The sequence below is a fragment of the Perca fluviatilis genome, chromosome 23 (genome assembly GCF_010015445.1).
Source record: "Perca fluviatilis chromosome 23, GENO_Pfluv_1.0, whole genome shotgun sequence".
Taxonomy (NCBI): Eukaryota; Metazoa; Chordata; class Actinopteri; order Perciformes; family Percidae; genus Perca; species Perca fluviatilis.
Genome location: NC_053134.1, coordinates 11,917,141 through 11,936,384, shown reverse-complemented (window position 1 = coordinate 11,936,384; position 19,244 = coordinate 11,917,141). Strand labels below are relative to the sequence as shown.

The 19,244-nt window shown below is 39.7% G+C and overlaps 2 protein-coding genes across 2 annotated transcripts in view; one reads left to right on the top strand and one right to left on the bottom strand.

Moving 5' to 3' along the window:
• Nucleotides 1-17: 17 nt before the first annotated feature.
• Nucleotides 18-2,257, top strand: LOC120553247 (protein mono-ADP-ribosyltransferase PARP11). Its single transcript, XM_039791465.1, has 7 exons — nt 18-339; nt 464-578; nt 669-738; nt 871-934; nt 1,119-1,252; nt 1,343-1,494; nt 1,585-2,257. The coding sequence occupies exons 1-7, from the start codon at nt 238-240 to the stop codon at nt 1,881-1,883; spliced, it is 936 nt and encodes a 311-aa protein (XP_039647399.1). The 5' UTR covers nt 18-237; the 3' UTR covers nt 1,884-2,257.
• Nucleotides 2,258-6,918: 4,661 nt separating this feature from the next.
• The window catches only part of tmtc2a (transmembrane O-mannosyltransferase targeting cadherins 2a), a 56,920-nt gene continuing 44,594 nt past the window's right edge, over nt 6,919-19,244 (bottom strand). The window contains exons 9-12 of the mRNA XM_039791449.1: nt 17,823-17,904; nt 15,311-15,425; nt 12,447-12,510; nt 6,919-8,567 (exon numbers count right to left, since the gene is read on the bottom strand). Of these exons, the coding sequence (XP_039647383.1) occupies nt 8,373-8,567; nt 12,447-12,510; nt 15,311-15,425; nt 17,823-17,904 (456 nt within the window). The 3' untranslated portion in view covers nt 6,919-8,372. The remainder of the gene's footprint in view (nt 8,568-12,446; nt 12,511-15,310; nt 15,426-17,822; nt 17,905-19,244) is intronic.

The window sequence follows — 19,244 nt, the reverse complement described above, 5'->3', positions numbered from 1 at the left end:
ACATATTTCAGACAAAAAGACTGATGATAAATGATCTTGTGCTGGTAACAATGGCACATGCTCTTCCACTGCAACATGAGGAAAGCCAGCCTACCTCAGAGGTGTGGCTATGAATGACATTTAAAGAGAAACACCGATGTCAGCGTTATTAGCTCCCTGAGCACACCAGAGAGAGGAAAACCAGTTGTAAAACAACTTTATTTAGCTTTTGTTGTGATATCTATTTAATTTCTTTACATGACTATGTGCGGCAATGAAGAAGTGGAATACATGGACACATCAGACACCACATTGTGTTGGTATTACCTGGCAGACTGTGGAAGGTGGCACAGATTTGAGGTACATTTTGAACATTTCTTTATCATTATCTGAATTTAAATATCTTATCACATCACAAAAATGTCTACAGAGTAGAATGCCTGAGGTATAGCTAACCTTTTGGTACCTCCTGTCCATCCTGCAGGATGACCCCGATAACCCCCTGAGAAGTGAGGATATTGAAAATGATTACATAAGAAACTCAAAAGTGGTGTTAAATACACATTCACTCAACTGCCACAGCAAGATCGATTTTGCAGGTATCTGACTACATTTCCTTGTTCACGTCAAGTGATTGCTCATGTATCTATAAAGAACTTAGTTGACATGACTTCTGTGTTCTTGTACAGCAATGTTACAGACTGACAATGCAACAGGAAGGCAAAGAAGAATCCAGCGGGGCTACAACATTGAGAGAAGGTAAAATGATATTTAAAACACAAATGTAACAAATGATTTACACTCGACACTGAGACATAAATGAGTATGGTTTCTCACCAAATGAAAGTGAAACTCAGCACAGTGGAAACTAGTTTCTGTTTCCTCCCACAGTTGCTCTTGCTTCAGTGCTCCTCCTGTCTTTTGGGAAAAGGTTGACCCCACTTGTCCATACCAGGTGACAATAACTGACAATTAATTTATTAATACTATTTAGTAAAGCAAGTTGTGACCAAGTAATTACAGTATATGGAGCCACAACAGGCAGACAGACACAAACCAAGTTAGAACCACAGTAGAGTGCTTATTACATGTGTATTTTTAATTATTATTTATTTACATAAGTATATGTTATTTTACAGTTAATTGCTCTGAGTGAACTCTGCCCTGAGTATCAGACTGTGGCAGGTTATATAAAGACCGAAGGGCTGTTGAGCAAATCCATTGTATCAATCAGCAGGATACAGAATTTCGACCTATGGGACATATATTGTCGGTAAGTACGTATCCCTCCCTACCCTTTATCCCATTCATCATTTCCCTTTCTTTGTAATGAAAGTGCTCCTTCTCTTTTATTGTATCAAAGGAAAAAGAAACAGTTAATGAGAATCCAAGGTGTCAAAGAAATTCAGGAGAGAAGACTCTTTCATGGGACCAAAATCAAAAATGTTGACAGCATTTGCAAGTATAACTTTGATTTAGGATTATCTGGAGAACATGGCAACTTGTATGGCAGAGGTAAGTTAAATGACTTAAAAGTATATAAACAATAAAACAATAACTGTAAATGTAGATCTGACTGATATGAGTTTCTTTGTTTTTATTAAGGAATATATTTTGCAAGACATGCATCATATGCAGACAAATACAGCACGGCCAGCAGGGATCCATTGCCGCTGTATGGCAGGGAAACGCGAGGTCTACAGGGGGAAAATACTAAGATAATATTTTTGGCTCGGGTGATAATCGGAAAATCAACTTTTGGACAATCTCATTTCCAAAAACCTGATCATGGAAGTTCTGAAAATTTTCATCACAGCTGTGTGGATAATATCAAACATCCTAAAATCTTTGTTGTTTTTGATCCAAATCAAATATATCCAGAGTATTTGATTCAGTACAGATGAAGTCAAGAGAGGATCTTGAGGATGTGCAATATCAACAACTCTATCATCTCTTTATCAACATGTCTACCTTACACTGTCTGGGTGAAAAACTTTCCAGCATACAGTAACTTTTGATGGCTTCAAAAATATTTTTACAAAACTTTTTTTACAACATTTTTAAAAGGAGCTAGAATCTGCATTAATGTGAATGACATACGTTCAGCTATCATGAAAACGATATGGTCCGACGAAGTGTAGTTTTTAAAATGCATTATTACAGGTTGACTTTTGTCACATTTGTTTACAATAAGATAACATTCATGACCACATTTCGCAGATTTCTCTTTGATCCTGAAACAGAGGAGCTTCATAAATAAATTAGCTGTCACAACCAAACAAAATCTGTATGTCTTTATTCATCTTCCAATTTTTTTTTATTATCTGTAATATTACTGGGATACAAAGCCTAATGACTGTGGTTTCATGATGATGCAGGGCAGCTGCTAACGATTCTAGGCCCACTTACATCACACACTCAGATTACAGTCAGAGTATTCAGATGTGCAGGTGTAGTGTAGACTTTGTTAGCAGGACATTCAGTACCTTTATCTATTACCAAGCACCTTCAACAGGAGGGTGGAAATCAAAACTTAACTCACACAAGCCAGAAAACCTGTTGCACTGCTCTCTGCAGGTGTCAAATTTCAATACACCCAAATATGTCCATTCACAACTTATGCAAATAATTCACCTGCATCACTGTCTGTGGTGTACTTTACATTCTTTCCATTTCCATTCCTGCCTGCAAACATAAGTGAAATTAATAATAATAATAATAATAATAATAGATAGATAATTAAATGTATCAGTATTTTTTCGTATCTGACTAGAAGTTTATTGTACGGAAGCCCTTAAAGGTAAGGTGAATTATTTTTTTTTTGAGCATTGTTAGCCAAAAAGTTTAGGAGATAGTATCTTGTACGTAGGCAATTTTTTTTTTACCTTGCCTTTCAGGGCTTCCATATTATTGTGTTACCACAGGCTTGTGTTTTCTAAGGGCGTTTATTCACCTCGACCTCATCCTCCACATCTTGAAATGAAGCCAACCGTACTAAAGGGAAACTATCAGCAGAGGTCGCTGTTGACGCATGCAACATTTTAGACATAGAGGTCGAAGTCTTGGCAGAGATCAGTACTGGCTGGTCCACATTATTTTTCCGGGTTTCTAATGGCACGTTTGCCATTATTTTTGCACTAAACTACCTTCCGAGTGAGTCAGCAGTCCCTGTTCCAACATCATCATTATTAGTTACCCAAGGCTCACAGCCAGTGGTTATATTCAGTGGTGGGAAGTAACTGAGTATATTCACTCAAGTACTCTACTTCAGTACAATTGTAAGGAGTATTTTAATTTCATGCTACTTTTTATACTTCATCCTCCTCCATGTGCATCTGGGTCAAGTGTCTTTGCAACAAATAGCTTTTAGTGACGCAATGTATGCCCAACTGTTCAATTAAACCACATGTAATGACCCTGAACTTCAGTTCACTGAAACACCAAGACATAAGGCACCATCCAAACGCTTCCACTACTCCCATATGCTTACCATGCAGACGTAGTGTGGAGCAGTGGGAGGAAACCTTTCATGTGTCATGGGCCTGCCTAACTTCCTTCCCTATTGTGTAGTTTTAGGGGTTTACTTTAACTAGTAGGCCCAGGTGTTGCTCCGCCGTCAGAAGTCATGTCTGCCGGATATGAAACACATATTGCCATCATGTTTGAATTACTTTTATCTTCTGAATGACAAAAAGCAATTTACATTTAATTGGAAGTTAGGTGTAAAGTACAGTAAGTACAGACTCTCTTCACTGAAGGAAAATGTTACTCAGCTGCAATTACCATTAGACAGGATGACTTGCTTGTATTGTTTCTCTTGTGTGCTAAAGGAGACTGGAACTGAGGATCCTTGGCACCACTCCTGGTGGTGTTCAACCCCACAGGCAGACAGAAGAAGAGGTTATCAAAGTGTTTCCTCATTAGGTTTCAAGCTAGTGTGACCTGAGAAATACAGATACGAAATGTTACATCCATTGCATCCATTTTTGAGGCATACCCTGAATTTGATTTGCTGTAGCATGGTTTCATATTCCTAGAACTTTATTTCTTATGTACTGATGTTCATATACTCCTGTCTGTGTAGTTAATTGGATAAGACATATTAATCACATTACTATCCAGTGGAATCCATTTGACTCCATAATATATAATACAATATTTTATTATTACATTAGACGGAATGTTTGACAGTGATAAGAAAACTCATAACATTACCATTCCACAATCCCCAGTGACATGCACACACTCTCACATAGACACACTCATTATTTTTATTATTTCATCATTCTATGGTCTAACATATTCACACACCAATTTAATTTGTAACAAAGGGCAAATAAATCACAGTCACTTGTCTCTATTTTTATTTTTTTTACTTAAATATTCATTTATTTTGGCTCAATATTGTATGGAGCCACATGTGTATGTGGCTGTTTACTGGTATGGCATTGGTAGTTTTTGTAGTTGGAGCTGTTTTCCAGAGCCAGGCCATCATCGCTGATCTCTGATGATATAATTGGTCCTGTGGGTGAGATGGGCAGATTCAGTGATGAGTCTAGCAGATGGTGTTTCAAAATAAGGTAGTTTCTATGCATAACATTCTTGATTCAGTGTTTTTATTATTACATAACTACATTTTTCCTCACACATTTGTGCTAACTTCTAGTTTGAAATGTGTGAAACTGGGGCTGTGAGTATTTGCAACTCAATGAATCAAGTTTGATATCTTCTTAAATATTTACAGCTTGGTGTGCTCAAAGCCTGGCATGTGATTAGAACCTCTTTGATGTCGGCTTGATCAGATGATATCAACATGTTGAGTTTGTGAAAAGACCAAGTCTAATTACTGTGGTTCCTCTCAGAGATGTGTGTGTGTGTGTGCGTGTGTGTGTCTGTGTGTGTGTGGCACTATTTTTTTCTGTCTTCAATGAAACCAAGACTAGCTAACGGCACTTGAGAGAAATTACTTCCTTTCTACATTATTAAACATTTAAACATTGTCAAACACACAACAATATCTCAGTTAAATGCAAACTAGTTCAGGAAGACGATTGCATCACTACTACACTTACATGACATACTCTTATCAATGGATATCTGTTTGTTGAACATGCCACGAAGAAGGCAGTTCTGAAGGCAAAAGGGGGGTCCAACCTGGTACTAGCAAGGTGTACCTAATAAAGTGGCCGGTGAGTGTATATATATTATTTGTTCATGCATGGCACATAAAACATGAAATATTTCCTTATTTGGTGTAACAGCAATGCAGACTCAGTTTGTGGCAAAGGGAAATGTCATTCTACATATGGGGTTTTGATCAAAGAAAACAAAATGAGAGAAAAGAACCTAATTTCTGCATTTATCGTTATTAATATACATAGCTTTGCAGTCTGTGGGACCCTCATCAACAAGGAAGTAAAGCCAGTGTCAATAAAAATTAACAGTGCTCTGCTTTCTCTTTATCTCTTCTAGCTAACTGCTGCTGCCACTCTGCTCATTTGCTAAATCTGCTGTTAAGTGTGCCGTAAACACTTGCTGCTACCTATGCTGCTGCTGCTTATGTAATTTAGAATAGACCTTTTTCACAACAGGCCTTTTGACCTTTCATAGCAGGAAAGGCATAGGTGTAATTAATAACGATAACGATGGCTCCCTGGAACTGGCTCCCCTGAGTGGAATGCAGCCATCGTTACTGTTATCAACTACAACTATGTTTTTCCTGCTGTGAAAAAAAGGTCTATTTAATATACTGTACTAGCTTGCCTGCAAGAAGTATCATAATGTAACTTTTCAAAAGCTACAAGAGGAAATAATCTATGAGCTATATAGTGACCCCATGCCAGTGGTCATATTAGCTGTGTGCTACAAATTACTAATTTGCTGCTTGTGATGATGTTACTGTATCATCAATATCATGAGTTGATGTCTTGGCTGCTTGCATGGCCTACAGAGATGCTTGTGGGCGATGTTTTGGTGTCTGCTGGCTGCCAATTCCTAATCTTATGCTGCTACATCTACATGCAATATTAGCGTTGGTATAAATTGTAAGTCACGTTTTGGAGAGGCTTAATGTTCTTTATTTTCTTTTGGATGTTGTGGCACATGGATTGTGAATTTTTCATATTTAATTGTTGTAGTTATGGAATGTTGAAAGTTATGGGCTGTTTTGTGGCATATTATCCCCTTGTTTGTTGTCTGTTTTAAGAGATTCCTATAAGCTCATTGCAAACTTGAGTCTTAAAGGTGCTCTAAGCGATGTCACGCGTTTTTTAGGCTACAACATTTTTTGTCACATACAGCAAACATCTCCTCATTATCAGCTTGCTGCCTGTCCCCTGAACACACTGTAAAAAAACTGAGCTCCACAAACGGCAACAAAAACAAAATGTGCCAACCTGCACCACGAAACATAAACAGCGTTCCAGCCAATAACCGACAAGAAGGATTTGGGGGTGGGGGTTGGGGGGTTAGTGCGTTCATGACTGTTTCAGGAAGCACGGAAGGGAGGGAGAGGGGACGGGATGAGGAGGAGGGAGGGGCGAGCTAGCCTCCGTTTTCTTTGACAATACTTCGAACGTCAACAAGAAAAGACGTCACCCAACATCGCTTAGAGCTTCAAGCTAAGTAGTTGGTAATATTGTTAACGGCTTTAGGGGAGTAAACAACTGCTGTGTTGAACACAGCCCACTCGCATATTTCCCTGTTATATCGGCTTCATGGGAGACTACGCTTTGATTTCGTCACTCTCCACTCTCTGCTGTGAGACGCAGATGGAGGTGTACGCTTGTGTGAAGTGACAGGATTAAAGGCCAAATATCAACTCAAAATATACATGTGGGTCGGCAGACTGAATTTACATTGTTGAGAGGCACAGGTATCCCAGAGGACATCACAATGCTGACAGCAAAAGTCATGTTTTTATTATGGAAAAATGTTCATTTATTTTTACAAAACACAACACATTTTCAGTTACACATTTTCTATAATTTAACCAAACATCACAATCATCAAAAAAACACCTAACATAATTTTTAAGAAACTCTCTGTGTCACAAAGCCATTATGTGACAGGAACCACAACCTGATGTCCCTGAGCAGAGAGAGAAAATACACATATAAAAACACATTTTCATGGAATTTTCATGTTGCCTTCTTTAGAAGGTGGAGAAATCAGAGAGGGTGGGCTACTGTGACAGCGACGGCACATTGTTGGATTTTTCACATACAATAAAGTGTGTTAATAAATTAAGTTTGATCCTTTGATCACATGAAATGAAACATCTTCATTTGACACAAGAAACACAACACATTTCAGTTCTTGCTTGGCACGAGAGGCGTAAAGACTCAGTTCATGCTTTGGCACCGCTGAGGACTTTTCTCATGTGTTTTCATTTTTTACAGTCACAAGCATTTACAATGCTGTGACTGAGAGAAAACCGTGCTCTGGTTTATTGGCATTTCTTTAAACCAATCACAATCGTCCTGGGCGGCGCTGAGCGCCGTACAAAGCAACGGCGCCTCTGCAAAATAGCCTTGGGGAGGAACTTGTTTTGGTGGAACGTGTACGTACAAAGGTTGTTTTAGTCGTGCAACAGAAAACTCAGATTGGACAGATAGTCTATCTGTCTGGATTTACCCTGCAGAGATCTGAGGAGCATATCAACGGATATCCGGCCTAAATGAGTGAAATCTGGCAGAATTCCCATCGGCAACGGAGCAACCATGGAAATGGAACGTCGTGGATATGGACTAGACATTGCTCAGCTCCCTCTGCCACCACAATTTTTTTATACAACAGGTTTTTCACAAATGCAGTAGTAATCCCAAAACCTGTGAACACACTTTGATTTGTAAAATCGGTGGCATTCCCCTTTAACACAAACCAGCTGGCATCATTATCCCATCAGTGCCGACAACCTTTCTGCGTAAAATGATTATTCAAATACTTGCTGCATCGTTATTCAAATTAAGTGCTTTAAAACACGTTTTTAATGACATTTGAATAACAATCTGGTGATTTTTTGAGACCTTTGTTCTCAAGATGTTTTTGTTTGGACTTTGCCATTATTTGCCTTTGAGTTCAGTGCATCATTTAACAGCTGAGCATCGCTATATAAAATGTAATAATAAAGGTGACATTAGTCGTTTGAGCCACCATAAAACACTGGTTGTGACGTGTTATCTGGTTGACCTCCTACACCCTTGAATTCCAAACATGCGAAGCCTTAAACTGTCTTCCACAAGACCACAACCCTAAAGAAGGAGTCTCTCCCGTCTCGTAGAGAGAGCTCTGAGCCTCCAGCTCTTTCATATCCTGTCCTGCTTCACTCTCTGGAGGACCCTCTGCGTCATCATGAAGGGAACAGTGCAGCAACTCTCCCAGTTCAAAGGTCGCTATTCTGCATGTCGAGCCGACGCTTTAGTCCTGAGTCCCTGCCTCTCCATGATGTTCCACAGCTTGCGCAGGTTGGACTGGGTAATGACATCATCAGGTTTGAGCTGGAGTGCGCGCAGGTAGTTGGCCTCTGCTTCGGGAAGTTTCCCATTCAGGTGGAGAATGGCACCAAGGTTCATCAGAGCAGCCGGATACTGGGAGAGGGCAAATAAGACACAGTGAGAAAAAGGAGACTGAGTGCTACATAGTGCCTTAATTACAGTGAGTGGGGACCTACAAGATAGTTGTACTTTTGGCAACTGTGTCGACCTTGGATTTATTTATCCGGGCAAACTATTTTAAACTTGCCCTTCTCAGTTCTACATTTGACACAGACGGTTATGTGAGACGTACACGCATTTTCGGAAGCTTGCCAGGTTTTTATTTTTTATGGACGGTGGATTAAGGCAAGGGCTCTGGTGAAATTTGCTTAGAAAATCAAATATGCATTAAATTAGCCCTAATGCAATCTCAGAGCACAGTAGCAGGCATGGACAAAGACAAAAGGGTGTCCTTCGACAGTGCTAAAGTGATAGGTAGCTACAGATTGTGGGTGTGTTAAGTATTTTATATGATTTAAAGGTGTCTTTCAGGAGTCCTATTTAATAAAATACTATCATTGAAGGTTCCAAAGTGAAACCACCTGGCCCTGAATAGTGTACCAGTCGTGGAAATCTACATAAACCATGACTCTCAGCAAGCCATAACTAACAAACACAAATCTCATCCTAAAAGTCGACGGCACCTAACCCCCCCACCCTCCCCAGACCTGGCCTTGTTCCCAGACCACAGTCCTTGCTGAATGACATATGGTTAGCAAATTGGCAATTACTTCACAGATTTTCTCTCCCCAAACACAACTGTCTGTCTCTTCTTGACGCTGATAATTCTCTCGTTTACATTCCACTTCTTAAAAGACGAGCCTTGGGAGTCAGTGGGAGCATGTTTTTCTCACCTAATGTAACAAATAAACATTTACGGACTTGGAGAATTTCAAGTTGTGGCTTGGAAGACGCTGGAGGATTTATTGAATTAATGAATGCAGTTTTACAGAGAGAAAGAGAGAGAGAGAGAGAGAGAGAGAGAGAGAGAGAGAGAGAGGAGCTGCAGTGCAGTACTGCCACCCCTTTTTCACTGGGTTGGTTTTTCTCACGTTGTGCTAACAATGATTGTATCAAGCCAATATATTTCAAAGTGCTTCAAACCCTTGTTCTGCTTTTTGTACCATTAAGGGACTTTGCAGCCAAGACACACTAAGCTAGATAAATGAGGGGTACCTTTGCCATTTCAAACAACTGGGTGATATGCAGTACACAAACTGCGCTAAATCATGAGAAATGGAGCCTTGCTTGTGTGAGAGTAATTCCTTTTTTTGCCTTTCTTTTGACTGAAACAAATATTTCTGCAGTTGGGTTGATCTTGCTGCAATACACATGTAAGCTCTTGACCTTCAGCCAGCTGGATAAATATAGTCATTTTAAGCATTGGATCATCAGCTTTTAAAATGTACCCTGCCCTATGAGCTGCAGTTAACAATTACATTGTCTTAAAAATGTATATGATCCCCTGTTGACATAAAAAAAAATACTTTGCTTTGAATAATAATTCGTGGCTGATATGTTTTTGCCACTAAACATTCAATGTATTCCTTCAATTGTTGAATAAAGGTTGTCAAAAATTCTTAAAATGACATCCCGAATTTAAGAATATGCAAATATTTTTCATTTCAAAAGTTTAACAGTGAGGAGTTGCAGGTGAAAGGCTGCACACCTTCAACTCCTCAGCAAGGTAACTAGCTTTACCACAGTAAGAACGTGTGCTGCTTTGGGGCGGCCTCTAGCTCACCCATGTCAGCTGAGTCCTGCAGCGGCGGGGGTTCAAACCCGACCTGCTGCGTCTCATCCCCCATCTCTCTCCCCTTTTTGTGTCTATCCACTGTCACTACATAATAAAGGGAAAAGCCCACCAAAAAAAAATCTTTAAAAAAAACACCTGTGCTGCTTTGTAAACAGATACAACCGTTTCCCTTCTGTTGTAATTCTGACAATTGTAGCTGCTCATGGAGGGTTTGCTGTCATATTAAACCGCATTTGCTGTTACCATGGTAACCACAAGTGTAACCAAATCAACCAGGGTTGAAATCTTAATGATTATATATTCTAATATTAACACATCACATTGTCATTTTTTTCATTTGCAGGGACCAAATTGCTCTAATTACCCTTGGAATTAACATGTTCCAAAGTCAGTAGCCTTTTCTGCTCAGAGTATAGCGTATTATTTGAAATTAACCTCTATGTGAGTGGTGTAAATAAAGCATTTCAGTCTATGTGTGCAAAACAAAAAACTGTACTTGTACTACCTTTCTCCGGAGGCACATAATCGTTTCCTTTCTTAACACGTAGAGCAAGAAATGAATCTTTCATGACCTGAAAGCTATGGATTAAGTTGATATTTGAGAGACTGTCATTCACTAAGCAGACGTGTGCAGGGAGACAAGAGGCAAGAGGCACTTTACTCGTGACAAATGACAAGAGAAGCCCCTCGGCATTTCTGAATCATGAATGCTTCCGGATTGTGAATTATAATGACTGTGACTTGGAGGTAGCCTTTTTTTTCTTTTTTTTTAACAGAATAAAATATAAACACATTAGTTTCCAAATTAAAATGGACAACCAGTATTCCCATCTTCCATGGATTTGCTCATCTTTTAAGGCTTAAACAGGATATAAACAAGACAGGCAGACCTTTTCTTAAAAGCTGGCACACGCTTTAAAGCACTGATTCCCAGCCAGTACGTGTTCATATTGGGGCTGTCTGCAGTTGCCAGGGTATACGTGGAAAAATTGTAGAGCAGCTGGACTAATGTGAAAAATAAAAGAAATATACACCTGAACACAACATTGCCATTGAAAGGGAGCGCAAACCAGTTAGCAAGCTATCAGAGAGGTCTAACACTTGAATGAAAAGTATGAATGGAAAGTTGACTTAGTTAGCTAAACATATTGTAATGGATCAAGGGCTGAAATAGTTATCTAAAAGTATGAATGGAAATATTTGAAATATTTGGATCAAAGTACTAAAATGTAGCTAAAAAAAAAAGTTTAAATCATGGATAAATGGTCCAGCTTCTGCCTCTGCAAGTTTGCTATTGACCTTAAAATGAGTTCAATTGTATGAAAGCATTATTGCTTTACATAATTCAAAGTGTTAAATCCCATCCAGTTTAAAATCAATTCAAATGAACACATTTGGAACATAAGGGCTGGTGTGTATTCACCTGACAGGGCTGTGCGGGTACATCAAACAAAAAAAGATGGGGAAACACTGCTATGAAGAGTGTGGTGATATAACACTAGCCCCTCCAGTGAAGGGCATGAAGATGAAAGTCTAATCCTATCTCCTGTGGCAACATAAGTCACAGAGCAGACCGTCACTAAACAGACTAACATGACAAATGACTGCAGTAAGCTCCTTCTAGGTCTTGTCTGAAAACACAGGGGTTCCAATGACTCTACCTCTCCCAGACCCTTTCCCTTTGAAGTGACTGATTGATGCTTGGCAGAAACGGGATATAATAGCTCCCAACTTCCTCCACCGCATGTGCTGACATTAAGAGACATGATATCCCTCAAGGCTTTGTCTGTTAAACTATACTGTGATGATCAAGTATGTACTCTGAAGCTGAATGTATGAATTCCATAACTGGCAACAGTTTACCACTGAACTCGTCTGTCTTTGGGATCTTTGTGTTTGCATAAGCACATCGAGGCACCCGTACACAGCCACGAGCAGAACCCAGTTTCCATTTTATATTCTCCGTTTGCCAGGAACAACAGCACTATAATATAATGTCAGAATGATGGGTAACACGCAGAATGTCGTAAATTGAATTTACAGTGCAGTGTGTGTGTGTGTGTGTGTGTGTGTGTGTGTGTGTGTGTGTGTGTGTGTGTGTGTGTGTGTGTGTGTGTGTGTGTGTGTGTCGCTTTTCCATGATAAGTGCTAACAGGCCCACCAGTCCAGGTACTTACATCTGGTCTGAGACTGGCTGCACGCTCATACTGTCTCTCTGCTGCCTCATTAAGACTGGCCTGTCTGAAGAGAAAGAAGAACAGAGAGAAAAGAAGAGTAAGAATGTGGCATATCATGTTAATAATTATTGTACTAATTTCAAATTAGTGATAATTGTATTTATTCCTTATTGTACAGCTTAATTTTCATTGGAATAGTCAGATTCATTGCATGTTAATATTAGGTTAACTTTACTACAATGATCAGGACTCCGGCACAGAACATTGTATTGTATCCTCACAGGTGATGAAAAGGTGGGATGGTTGCACAGCACACTATACTGTAAGTCTCTGCTTGAAAAACACGCCTAGCCACCTCTGCTCTCTACAGTAATTATGAAGTCAGGTCACAGGATATTTAGTCCTGTATTACCAGACCTATCTCCAAAGGCTATTTAAAAACTTTAGCTATACCGCATCTCTGTCTTAGAAATCTGGTTTTAAATTCTATACTTAATTAAAATCTCTTTTTGATATGTAAGTTGCGTGTTGTGAATTTCTGTGCTTTCTATGCTTATACTGTATTTTTTTGTTCTTTTCTTGTGCACAGGCCTCTCTTGAAAAAGAGCCTTAAATATAGGATGACACAAAAGTTTACAGTTCATAATTCATTTCTAATTAAATAAAACTAGTCCATACCAAAATTCTGTTGGGTGTAACAGATCCTTCTTCGGCTAAAGTAATGTTGAAATATTTCTGTATATAGGCTTGTAACATCACTTTATAATAGAATCATTAGAAAACAATGTTCTGTGTCAGGTGATTATTTTTTAGCTGTGTAATTACTGTGATAATGCAGCTTAGATTTCGTATTGGGGCATTGATTGCCCTGCTAGGACGTTGACTATCTTAATGTCTATTACACCTTACTTATTATTTATCAGAGTATGATGAAGAGAGATATATGGAGGTTTCTATAATGCCAGAAACACTTGACCAACCAGTCCTCCCTTACAGTACATGTTACACCTGGGTTCATAAAATAGCATCAGTTAATCTGCTCCATAGATACAATTTTATCCAAAGAGTACATAAACCAGACTTTGCAGTGCCAAAGTTAATAAAGTCAAGGAAACCGACATGGTAATTAATATTTATTAGACTGTGACTCAAGTAAAATATGCCTTGAGAATCTAACACTTTATCAGGGGTTCACTGGAGTTCATGACTGACTATCATAGTCATTATCTTCTAGCGTTCTTCCTTGGTCTTTGTTTGGTCAAGTGTTGGAGAGTCAAGAAAGATTCAGGAAGTCATGATTTAAGGAAAGCAAAATTGAGCAGAAAAAAACCCATTATGGTTCAACCCAAAATATGTAAAAACTGTTTCATTGGAGAAATCACTTAGCAAATTCCCAACACAATATTTTAAACATAAGAGTGGTTGGCTGCAATGGAATATAGGCCTGGTAACATGCAAAGTATTTTAATGAAAGCCTTCCATCAAACTGGATTATTGGGTCATTATTAAGGCCGTTTTATGCTTCTGCGTCGAATCGATGGCGTACCCCCGCAGACCCCTCTGCGTCTACACCGGACCCTACGCCGTAGCCTGACGTGCACCTCTTGAAAAAAATGTAACCACACGTCGCAGCGATGCACGTCGCTCAGTCCGTGGCTTGGTAGCGTTGCATTTCCCCCAACTCATTTCCTGGTTCTCCTTCTCCATAAACAACATGAAATCAAGGAGAGGGTTAACTTTTCCTGCTAAAGATGCCCCACCGTGGTCAGAAAGCACAGGGGAGACACTTTGTTTCTCTCACTATGACTCTAGAGTCGCTACTCGCTCCGAAGCTAATCGCCATCACTCTCTCACTTTCTCCCTCACTCTAACACACACTCCCCACACACACACACACACACACACACAAACAAACACACATGCCGGCTCGACGCACACACCAGCACACAAGTATAAATATCAGGCCACTTACGTAGGCTACACAGAAAGCTCTGCGTGGAGCCTCCGCAGAACCATAAAACGGCCTTTATAATGCTGGTTATGATCAGTCAATAATGTACTGTATATATATATATATATATATATATATATATATTATATATGTAGCTTACCTTTATTATCAGTGAATCCAGCTAATGGCAGGTGTGTCCCCCATTCATTAAACCATAATCCTAATCCATTTGGATTTTACAGTCTCAGATGAAAATAACCAGTTAGACCAGTTTGATCTGTCATTTAGATTTACTCTTTCCAAAAAATAAAACTCAGCCAAACCCTGAGACTTGTAACTTTTTACAAATCCTTTGTGGTGTTGCATTTAGATGGATGCTAGAGAGCAGCAATGACTTTTCCAGATATGTAGAGCAAAATGTAATGAAGGCACTTGCTCCAATATTTCCTTGAGTTGCCTGGGAATAGAATTTGCAGTCCCTTTGACACGTTTTAAGACTCATACGCTGTCTGTGCACGTGCTTGCCAAACTCTGAGGGAAAATTCTCCAATGGCTTCTTTACAAGCCCTGGACTGCAACATCACTATGATGGACTGAAACCGTACTGCTGTTTATATATGTAATACATAACAGCTTTTATGGCAGCTATTTCCATAGAGAGGACATTTACCGTTCTATAACATTGGTATAATTTATATTTCAAAGATGGTTATTAAACGGCAGCAGTGGGAAAGAATAAACCCACAAATGGCGAAGTGGCACAGCAGCAAGGGTTGTAACTACAGAAGTCCAAAAACCACAACACTTCTTGACATCTACGATCATTCAAATGTTTCTGTACTGTATGCTTTTTTTTTAAGTAGGGAAACTCCACTTGCAAGCGGTGTTGTTGTATGTCAGCAGTTTAGCCAACCTGAGCATGTGAGCAGCACTGAAGACCACATCAAACTCTGAGCTGTCCAGCTCTGCAGCTCTCTCCGCCATCTCTGCCGCCTCGCCAAGACGAGACTGCTCCAGCAGAAACTGACCTGGAGAGAGGGGGAAGACAGAGAGAAAGAGAGCATTTACTACTAGGGGGGAGCAGACATTTTGTTAAGTACTTTTTTTAGCCATGCATGTGGTATGGCTTTGGGGGTGGCAATGTCGTTCGATCGGTTGGTTGATCAGTCCACCACTTTGGTCCAGACTGAAATATCTCAACAAATATTGTTTTGCACATATATTGATGAACCCCAATGACTTTTGTGATCCTGGATTTTTCCTCTAGGGCCAACAAGAGCTTGACTTATTTGTTTTTTTTGTGTGTGAATATAATAGAGCTGCAAAGATTAATCGATTAATCGATTAGTTGCCAACTTTGAAATTAATCGCCAACTATTTTGATAATCGATTAGTCGGTTTGAGTAATTGTTTTAAGAAAAATTTGATTGCAGCTTGTGGACAAAACAAGACATTTGAGGACGTCATCTTGGGCTTTTGGGAAACACTGATCCACATTTTTCACCATTTTCTGACATTTTATGAGACCAATCAACTAATCGATTAATCGAGAAAATAATCAACAGATTAATCAACTACGAAAATAATCGTTAGTTGCAGCCCTAGAATATAATAAACTAATATCAGAGGGATTGCCATGGAATTCGGCACAGATATCCAGGGTGTCAAGAGGATGAAAACTGAATGAATGAATTTGGTGATCCCATGCCTTTTCCTGTAGCACCACCAGTATGTCAGTTTTCACTTAACCACTAAAATATATCCACATCCCCTGGAAAGCTTGCAGAGAAGCTCTGACTGACAAAGATGGAGATCGGTGGGGAGACAAAGGATGATGAATGGAGGCAGTGAAAGAGAAGAGTGCCACAGGAAATGCAACAAGGAGGACGAGACAGCGAGAGAAAAGTGAGAGAGAATTTTTTTGTTTTGCTCGCTGGCGTTAGCGAACACAGATGAGACGGGAGGTATTTCATGTGTTTTCCTGTGGGAGTCTGGCCACCTGGTGCAGCACCCACAATTGCCTGCCTCTTTGCCTATAAATTATAAAATACGCCGAGCTTGGCCGCAGATGTTACTGAATGTAGGAAGATGGGAATGTGCGGAGACTCCATTAAGGTGTTCCTCTTTTGGCTTTTCTTCTACTGAAAGCTAACTGCATTAGCCTCAGTGCAGCTTCCAAAAACAAGCCATTAGACACCAAAGCAGACTATTTAGAACCGGGTCATATGAGGGACTGTTTGCATTCAAATGAGTTACTGTGAACAATGGCAGGAAAAGGGGGCCTTGTTGTAGCTATCAAACTATGTCTCCTCGCTTCCTTGCGCTCTCTCATTTGTGTGTTTTTGTGTGTGCATCCGTTGTGTTATAATGTGGACAGATACCATCACTCCTTACACACTCACACCTGGAGCTCATCCAGTGAACCCAGGATAGCTAAAGCCAGCCAGATTTGCGATAAAGGAGGAGACCAGCGCAAATAAACATCACCTATAGCAAGAAGCTACAAGATAACATTGAAAAAAAGAAAATAGCCCGATAGGCAGAGAGGGAGAAAAAGAGTGTAAGCGGAAACAGCTTGGTCCAAAGACAGCAACGCAGCCCCTCGCCGGGGACCAAACTAAACTTGAACCCCGACATATCCAGCGCAGAGAAAGCACCAGGAGGAATGTAGAGAGATAAGGAAGAGGAGAAAGGGACAACGCACAATGGTGCTTTCAGGACAGATTTCATTTCCTATGAATACCCTGAAGATAGGGACATGGAGCAGCAAGGAGCCTGTTTCTCCAAACTGATATGAAAATACTGCATTAACAGCAGCACAGGCGGAACGTGGTATCATGTTGTACTCTCGGTTACGAATAGTAAACAGTGTACTCTGATCCTGTCTCGCTCAGATAAACATAGCATACATGCCTGTTGGTATGTGTGTTTGCACCATCTGCAAAACCAGCGTTGCCAAAAAACGATTATTTTTTGAAAAATGATCAAAATAGCAGGGTCTTTGAGACTTCCTAATAATTACCACACTGTTTGGTTCTTTCCAAAACTATTATCAGATAAAATAAGCTATGAGCTTGGATCCAAGGTGGTTTACAACATGAGTAGTAAGAGGACCTGGTGTGTTTAATGACTCTGGGTCAGAGGGTGACACTACAAAGTATAGGTCTTGGATAAAAGAGTCTAAAGACCCCTGCCTAATAATCATCCTGAGGACAGCTTATGGCAGTAAAGCCTGATCATTACAGTAAAGCCTACAAGGGCAGCATGGCATAGGATTGGATTATAGGCAATCAAGCATGTTATAGTTGGTAGAAAAGGACTTTAAATTCTATTCTCATAGCTCTGGCATCTCTATTTTTATGATTCCGTTTTTGCTAAAATGTTTGCCATTTCTCAAAGGGAAACCTTTTGATATGTCTTCTTACCATAGTGCATGTAGCAGTTTCCTTTTTTCGGGTCCAGTTGAATGGCTCTCAGATAGTACTTCTCTGCTTCTGTCTTCTGCCCCTAAAAGGAAAAGAAAGGAAATTGAAGATTACACCTGATATTCAAGTTAAAAATTAGTTTTGTGCGAGGATTGTGTTTTGTTGCCTGTAATATTTTGTTATATGTATTTAGTATAGTATTTTTTTCTGCAATAGCACAAGGCACACTTTGATCACAAGCTTTTTGTTAACCACTCATAACAAATATAAATATACTAGACCTGCAGGCATGCATAGTGGGGTCCAAACACCTAAAGCAAACCATAAGATATAAGGCTGGTTCAACAAGTTTGCTTGTATGCTCTGGCAGGCTGGGATGCCGTCCTGAAGTGCAAACTCCCGGGATCTGCTCCGGGGTTGGACTACAAGGGCCATAGATTCATTTTATTTTGCATCTCATTCATGAGTGTTTTAAGCATATCCCAGGTTAAGATTTAGTCAATGGTTTAAAATGATAATGAATGAGAAAAAATGTGCATACCAACAGTATATACAACAGAAGTATATAACACGGATACTGTATAGCTGGACATCTTGAGTCAAAGACACACACAGCTACAAAAATCACTTGTATTTTACTGTATCTGCTATGCGTTATTTTAATGCACTGACATGCATCAGATGAAGCATGGTAACAGCAGGAAACAGATGCTCATAAAGAATACAGTACCCCACCGTCCATGCCTAACCTTTAAAGAAAAACCTCCGAGGTGTGTGCTTGTGTGTGTGTGTGTGTGTGTGTGTGTGTGTGTGTGTGTGTGTGTGTGTGTGTGTGTGTGTGTGTGTGTGTGTGTGTGTGTGTGTGTTTGTGTGCGTGTGTGTGTGTGTGCATGTGTGTGTGTGTGTGTGCCTGTAACCCAACTGAGAAACATATTGCTTCTGTGTGCATGAAGCTCAATTTCCCCACCTCTTTTGTTTCATGCTTCAGCACTGATTGCTTCCATATTGCCGATGGACTTGTCATGCAACAAGATATGAGAGGAGTGGGCCTATTAGGTTTGCTTCATTAGCTTTTTCCCATGCCATGCCCGCAATCGCTCCAAACGAATGAGCGAACATCGGGCCTCAATGGCTTAATTCACAATTTTCTTTGGCTCTTCTCTTTACATTCACTTAACCCCATTCCCCAGACATCCATCAAAAGTCATCATTTAAGAGATTTATGGAAGGTTTCTACTCAATATTAATTATGTTTTTTACTACTACTATCAAAAGACAAATTTGTGGTATGCTCTTTTTTTAACCAATGGATTGCTGTGTAACATCGTTTTTTGCATTATTGAGCATCAGTGATGAATCTATCTAAATACACAGCTGAGTTCAAATTAATAAAACTTACCACAACTTCCCTGAATGCACACT

Coding starts and splice junctions, on each gene's coding strand:
- LOC120553247 (XM_039791465.1), top strand. CDS start 238: ATGACTATGTGCGGCAATGAAGAAGTGGAATACATGGACACATCAGAC. Junction 739..870: donor GGCTACAACATTGAGAGAAG/GTAAAATGATAT, acceptor TTCCTCCCACAG/TTGCTCTTGCTTCAGTGCTC. Junction 935..1,118: donor ACCCCACTTGTCCATACCAG/GTGACAATAACT, acceptor GTTATTTTACAG/TTAATTGCTCTGAGTGAACT.